At 37.6% G+C, this 7,921-nt stretch overlaps 1 protein-coding gene across 1 annotated transcript in view; it reads left to right on the top strand.

Moving 5' to 3' along the window:
- Positions 1-4,976, top strand: part of LOC105004003 (phospholipid-transporting ATPase IG-like) — a 7,115-nt gene extending 2,139 nt beyond the window's left edge. Inside the window, exons 2-3 of the mRNA XM_010861502.1 lie at positions 529-674; positions 4,742-4,976. Coding sequence (XP_010859804.1) covers positions 529-674; positions 4,742-4,828 — 233 coding nt within the window. The 3' untranslated portion in view covers positions 4,829-4,976. The remainder of the gene's footprint in view (positions 1-528; positions 675-4,741) is intronic.
- Positions 4,977-7,921: the final 2,945 nt, after the last annotated feature.

Below are 7,921 nucleotides of genomic sequence, written 5' to 3'. Positions count from 1 at the left end.
TCGGACACGACTGAAACGACTTAGCAGCAGCAGCGGCAGCGGCAGCAGCTGCTTTATGGACATTTTGGACAGGACTAAGTGTTAACTAACCACTGCTCAGAGTATCATTTGGTATGAGGACTTAACCATCTCATTACAACTCTTCAATTTACTCTTAAACCATAAACCCCAGGTTTCTGAGTTGCTTTAGTATAGCACCTAGTCTGGTGCCATATATAATTAATCACTTACCAAGTACTTTCAAGATATTTTTCAGATTAAATTTTTTCCTCAGTATAATTTTTGCCTTATCATGATTAAAATAATGATTTCATTAATTGTTTTATGTTTTGTTATAAATAGGTAATTGCCAATTAAACAATTTTACTTTTTATTGATAAATCTCACCGATAAAAGCACTTTTTGCTTAAGAAAACAGTGCTAAACTATTCAATTGAACTGTACTTGTAAGCAAGAAAAACATGGAAGTAACAGATGAGGTGGTTACTTACTCTATAAAAATACCCTATAGAAATTGTCTTATTTTAGGTATTAAAGGCAAAGAAGGTCGCCAAGCATCCAGGAATAGCGATTATGCGGTCCCAAAATTTAAACATTTAAAGAAACTGCTGTTGGCTCATGGACATCTATATTATGTGAGAATTGCACACCTTGTCCAGTATTTCTTCTATAAGGTATGTGATAAAATATTTGTAATTTATGAGAGTTTAACACAGCATTGACTTAGCTTGGTTGTAGGGTTTTTTTGTTCTCTTTTCATATTTCTTTTAGTGTCTTAGCCCTGAAATTTGTGGTCAGTAAAACAGAGGCGGTCTATTTAATGAATCAGAAGCCAGAAATTCCTTTTAATGAAAGAGATTTGAGATGAAAAATTTTAAGTAAACTTTCTTAAAGTATAGTTTAAATACAGTACAGTGTACCCATTAAATGTTAATAGCTTGATTTTGACAAATGTTTACATCCATGTAACTACCACCAGAATCAAATATTGACCATCTCTATCACCCCAGAAAGTTCCCTTGTGCTTTTCCAATCTTCTCCACCCTTGCACCAAACAATGACTTATCCTATTGACATTACTATATGATATATAGTAATATAAATGATATATAAATTTAGATATAATTTATGCAACATATACGTTAGGTTTACCTGTTTTAACCGTGTACCAGAACTTGATCTCCTATCCTATATTCTGTTCTGTTTATTTTTTTCAAGTTTTTTCAGTTTTCATTTTGAGATAATTTCATACTTTTTAAAAGTTGCAAAATTAGTGAAATCTCGTATACTGTCTGCTCAGTTTTGCCAACTGTTAGCACATTAGATAACACAGAGCATAGTTACCAAGATCAATAAATTGATATTAATTAGCACATTATTAACTAGTCTATATACTGTATTGGAATTTTGCTAATGGTCCCACAGATACTTGTTTTGTGGTCCATTTCAGGTTCATGCCTGCATTTAAGGACCCTGATCTCCTTAGTCTTCTTTAACCTGGGATAGTTCCTGTCTTTTTTGTCTTTATGATCTTAACATGTTTGAAGAATGCTGGCCATTGAGTTAGTTGAATGTCCCTCAATTTGGGTTTGTCTAATATTTGCCTGTTATTAGATTCAAGTTTGGGCACAATTACCACAGAAGCATTATTGCAACCTACTGAGGGCATCATATCAGGAGGATGTGTTGTCAGGATGTCCCATTCATGATAATGTCAACTTTGATACATTGATTCAGATGGTGTTTTGAGGGTCTCAGGACACCTCAGTTTTGCTTGTGTAATTTTGTTTGAAAAAAGCATTCTCCCATTAAACCAGATACTTTATTTTGTGTTGAAATTCATTACCATCATTCATTGTTACTCAGATTGTCACAGACCTGGCGCCCATGTCCTTTCACCATGTCCCCATCATTAACTTTTTATTTTATTGTGATGACATGTAATAAGAGCTCTATCTCCTTAACAGATTATTAGGTGGAAGAATACAGTCCTGTTAAGTATAGCAGATCTCTAGAACTTACTAAAACGTTATACCCATTGGATATACCCATGCCTGACCATCACCTTTTTTTAAGTCTTGTCTGTTTTCTGGTACTACATGATGTTCTAGGCGCCTCTTGTATTTTTTCCTTCCTGAGTCCTGGATTCAGACTTTTCTCCAAGGATCTCTGGTCCTTTTTTTTAACAAGTGGTATTTAGAAATGTAGATCTGGTGCTCATTGTGCTCATTGTCATTGGTATCCATATAAACTCAATACTTGAACTCAGTTTGTATGGATACCTTTGATTAAAGCCAACACCACAAGTTTCATTCTATCTAACCTTTCCCTTTTCCATATTAGTAACTCCTTTCTTCACAGAGTCGGACACGACTGAGCAACTGAACTGAACTGAACTGAACTCCTTTCTTCAGCAGTGAGAAACCTGGTTCTCATTTGCATTATTTATTTATTTGCTAAATCCTCAAGTTTATACTTAAAGTAGTTCCAGAATTGCTAACTCAAATATTCCTGTGAGAAACAAGCCTGACTAACTTGAGAAATATGTGTGTGTGCACTTCTGTCTTTAGCTCTTTAGCCTTAGAGTATGTAGTCAAAGTACTGTTTCCAAAGTTACTTTTTTTTTCCTCCTTTTCCACCATTTTGGTGTGGTTATGTTATTTATATAGAGTCTACGGGGCCTTGGACTCAGTAACTTAACAGCCTCACGTGGGGATGGATGGTTATTCTCTCTTACCTCCCCCTTGAAGGGGAGCCCATGAAGCTTTGGCCATACATATCTGCCTGGCATTCTGACCCTGTTCCAGAAGCTTGTTTGCCTCTGTAAGAGTTTGGCCTGCAATTCAAGCAACTGCCACCAGATGGAAGGAACACTCTGTTAAGAAAAACAAAACAAGTATTAAGATGGCTAATGTTTACCAGTGATCAGTAAGTTACATATCCCTGTTCTCAATTTAGCGGGTTATTTATGCAGAAACCCTCTGTCTTCATTAGAATCTCTGTGCCCATTGTCACCTTAGTTACTGACTTAGCATAATTCCTTTATTATGCTGCCTTTCGCCCCAAGATGATCTCTAATATGTTTGCCCACTCTGGCTGAGCTAAGATGCCTTCCTTCCTCTTATCTTGCCTTTGCATCTTCCAGTTGTTATTGCCCTGCAGTGACGGGTCTTCCTCCTTTCTGTTTCTCCACTCAGTTACATAATTCATCCAGGTTAATGTTTAGAAAACGCCACTTTTCAACTTGTCCTCCAGAAACTTCACTCTCCTTTGTCTAAGAATTAGTCTGGCTTTTAAGGCACCCCACCCTGTGCTACGTGATATGTTTAAAATACATATGGTCTTGCCTTGGTTCCTGCTATCACCATATCGTATTCATCTTTAACACCTAGTTCACAGTCTAACTTCTTTTTTCATTCAATCAACAAATATGCTTGAATGTGTTACCATGTGCCAAGCGTTATTTCAGGCCCTTCAGAATTCATAATGGAATAAGACAGGCAAAGTCCTTATTTTCATGGAACTGTTACTCTAATGGGAGAGTCAGACCTCCCCTTCCCACAAAGCACCCCCATAATCCACACCTAGCACTGTCTCTTCTTCAGAGCACTTCTTTTATATACATAAAGTACTGTAGACTGACAGTATTTTGCATTCTGCCAGAATTGATCCATGCAAATGAGTGTTGCCCTTCCAGAGGATGACCTTGGGAGCTCTGACACTCTGGTGCTGTAGGACTTATTCAAAACACGTGTAGCAGTTTTCTTTAGAAATGTCCTCCACAGCCTGCAATGTATTTACCTAAATATCCTCAGCTGCGGCAGAGGAGCCACTGGATTTTTAAAAACAGCCTCAAGTCTCCCAGAATGGGAAATTAGCTAAGTGAGAACGTGTGACAGAAGGAAAGAGATGGTTTTTTGACGTGGCTCAAAAATGGACTATTGAAGGGGCTGCCCAAAGAGAAATCCAGAGACACGTGAGCAAGTGACAGCAGTGCTCAAATACAGTCAAAGCCTATACTGAAGGACAGCACACTTTTTGAAAACATTAGTGCCGGTAGTTTTGCCTGAAGACGTTAATTTAATTTTAGTATTTATCCTCTCACCTGGTGGCTTTTACTGCCTTATGCATTCTCAGCTTGTATTTTTTAAATCTGTTTTTCATATTCTCCCAGTTAAGTGATAACTCGCTTAGAAATGAGAGGTTTTGTTTTTTTGTATCACACAGTGTCATCTTCACTTGTAGTAGATGATCGATAATAATAATTGGTTGTTTAATGAGGCAGTAACAAAGGCAATAAACCATTAGTTGATACTTGTTTGTGTCAATATATACTGTAATAATTTCCTGACTATTTATTGGCATTAACAGACTTTAAAATATACACTTAGAGCTTTATGTCAGTCTACTTTGTGATGATTTTACAAACCCACTTGGCATTTAAGGTGCAGTACCATTAGGTGTTCATATTATATGAGCTCATTTCTTTTCTAGAACACCAAGAGGATCTCATAAAGTAAGTGAGGTTATCTTCTGCCTGGGAAGAGCAGACGTTGATACCAATATGAATGTAATCTATTGTTTTGAATTGTTTCCCTACAACTCAGGAGTAGAAGTTTATTGCACTGTGACATTAGAAGCATTTAGGACTGCCTATACTACTGAGTACAGTTTCCTGTTTTAGTTTCAAAAAGTTGATGGAGTGAAACATATTAAACCTTTTCTTCATTTTTTTTTCCAGAACCTTTGTTTCATTTTGCCACAGTTTTTGTACCAGTTCTTCTGTGGATTCTCACAGCAGGTTGGTTTCCCTAGGTATTTGTTGTAATGTAGTTTATACTTGCTGTTAATAAATTACTTTTTGTGTACTGGATTGTAGAGACTTAAAGAGGTATATCCAAAATAAAAGGATTTTTTTTTCCTCTTGGTTCAACAGTTGATCTTCTTGGCCAGGTTTTTGACCAATAGCAAAATTTTATGTCTTTGCTTCAGTAATGGTCTTATTGTTATTTTCGTTTTGAAAGTTATTTGGTACATCCTATTAGAATTGAGATCCTTTTAAAAAAACTTTTTGTCAGTGTATATAATGTTTTCCAATAACTTTAAAATGTTATACTATATTTATATTTCATCAAATAAAATTTTTTATCTTTACATTTTCTCAAGTTGATTTTCTAGGGAAAAAAAATGATGTTTAAGCTAGCCAAGAAGCAGTAATTTCTGGATAAAGCCTTGGATTAGTTAAAGAATTCTATACTTGTAGCCCTCTGTAGTTTTCTGAACATTTTTTGCATACAGAATGTGCTATATGTTGACTTGATATGTAAGTGGTTGGATGAGCAGGCACATTTGTAGGTTTCTTTTAACAGCTGAAATACATTTTGCATTGCTTCTAGTGGAAGTATAGCTAACTAAGGGAGCTATAATGCTCAATGACTCAGAAATTTTGTAGTTTACCTATGATCAATTCAGTGATTTTTACCAAGCTGAGCTTCTGGTAACATCATCACAGGTATTAGAAACTAAGTTTCTATATTTCAAGGCCTGCCACATTCCTCATGATAGGAAGTGATTTTTTTCCTAATTTCTTGGCAGTATTTTTAGAGAATGTATTCTTTCCAATGGGAAGTGACTGCTGTCTTTCTCTTAAACTTGCCTCTTTGCTATATGGTATGCTGTCTCTTATATCAGTTCCATGTCATCAGCCCCACAATGCCTGCTAAGCTGATCACTTTATGAATTAGTTATCTACTGGCTGTAGGACGTGCCATAAGCCTTCTTGTATTAGAAAGTAACAGCATTGGTAACAGTTTTTAAAATTCTGATAGTTACACTTTCCTTGAACATTCAGATTGGTATTGCTCAAAATATTTTTAATTCCTCACTTTCATGGATGATGAATGCAAGTTTTAAAGACACTTTGAAATTTTGAAGCAAACTGATACAAGGAAGCTTGCTTTTAAAACCATGTTGACCAAACAAAAATTGTATGAAGAAAGAAACCCTGGGTTTTTGAAACCCTGGGCTGTCAGGGGTCTGCTTAGGTTCTCATAGGAGTTGATGTTTGCCTTCCTCAGTTGCTCAACTGGTATGTGAATTCATTTAACAAATACTTCTTGAGTGCCTACTGTGTGTGCTGTTAAGTATTGGGAATGTAACAGTGATCAAAGCTCTTACCCCATGGGGCTTGCAGTACAGTGAGTGATAGGCAGAGAGACAGACAGCAATCAAACATATTACGCTGGGTACTGATACATCCTCTGAAGGAAAAAAAAAACAAACAATAAGTGAATAAGGGATTTATTGACTGTGGAAGAGAGCTGCTTTTTTAGACAACCTGATCTGGGAAGTTTTCTCTAATGAGGTGACATTTGGGCAGAGATTTGGAGGAAATGAGGGAAGAACCTAGGCAGACATCTTAGAAAAAGTGTAGCAGATAAAAAGAAGGTCTCTTGGTGGCTCAGACGGTAAAGGATCCACCTGCAATGCAGGAGACTCGGGTTCAACCCCTGGGTTAGGAAGATCCCCTGGAGAAGGGAATGGCAACCCATTCCAGTATTCTTGTCTGGAAAATCCCATGGACAGAGGAGCCTGGTGGGCTACAGTCCACGGGGTCGCAAAGAGTCAGACATGACCGAGTGACTAACATATCTGAGGTAGTGATGTTTGTAGCTTTCATTTTCACTGTGGCCTTATGCTGCTGCTGAATGCATAGACCGTTATTTGCAAATACCTGGCTCAGACGGTAAAGTGTACCTGCAATGCGGGAGACCTGGGTTCAATCCCTGGGTCGGGAATATCTTCCTGGAGAAGGAAATGGCAACCCACACCAGTACTCTTGCCTGGAAAATTCCATGGATGGAGGAGGAGCCTGGTAGGCTACAGCCCATGGGGTCGCAAAGAGTCAGACACGACTAAGCAACTTCACTTCTGGAATACATACAGGTTAGTCAGCCTTTTTCAGTTTAGGTCTACTTCAGGTGTTCTCTGCAACCCAGGAACTTAGATATGAGCTATGGAGAAGGTAGAAATAGCACCAGGATGCAGATTATTTAAACAAAAATCAACTCTTTGTTTAGTAAAGCTGGAATAGACTGGTCTTTTTTCTTCATGAAAAGATACCATTCATTACAGGTTTCACAACAACCGTATTGTCAACTAAACCTGTTGTTTGTTTTGAGGACTTTTCTGTCTCCTCTGATTATGCATCTAAAAATTATAATTATCTCTCATATACACTCAAAGTACCATAGTGGAACAAAAATAGATGGATGATTCTTTTGTTTGAATAAAATTCAAGACTAAATTGCACAACAGTCAATCTGGTTTTTTTTTTGTTTTTTTTCTTTCAATTTCTCATAAGCCAAAAAATGGAATGGATGGTTTTCAATGAGAATGTAGTGCAGTGTGCCAACAGACTAGTCGTCTCCCTTGAGAATTAACAGAAATCTAACACCTTTGGGGGGTATTTTTTAGTTCAGTAATATATTTTGCTGAACTTAAATCTTTGTGTGTGCAAAGTATCTCCATCTTCTATGTTCAGTTCAGTTTAGTCGCTCAGTCGTGTCTGACTCTTTGCAACCCCATGGACTGCAGCACGCCAGGCCACCCTGTCCATCACCAACTCCTGGAGTTTACCCAAACTCGTGTCGATTGAGTTGGTAATGCACTGAGTTGGTAATGCCATCCAACCATCTCATCCTCTGTCGTCCCCTTCTCTGCCTGCCCTCAATCTGTCCCAGCATCAGGGTCTTTTCAAATGAGTCAGTTTGTCGCATCAGGTAGCCAAAGTATTGGAGTTGCAGCTTAAACATCAGTCCTTCCAATGAACACCCAGGACTGATCTCCTTTAGGATGGACTGGTTGGATCTCCTTGCAATCCAAGGGACTCTCAAGAGTCTTCTCCAACACCACAGTTCAA

This window comes from Bison bison, unplaced genomic scaffold, assembly GCF_000754665.1.
Source record: "Bison bison bison isolate TAMUID 2011002044 unplaced genomic scaffold, Bison_UMD1.0 scf7180017857856, whole genome shotgun sequence".
Lineage (NCBI taxonomy): Eukaryota > Metazoa > Chordata > Mammalia > Artiodactyla > Bovidae > Bison > Bison bison.
This window is presented reverse-complemented; position numbering and strand designations above follow the sequence as displayed.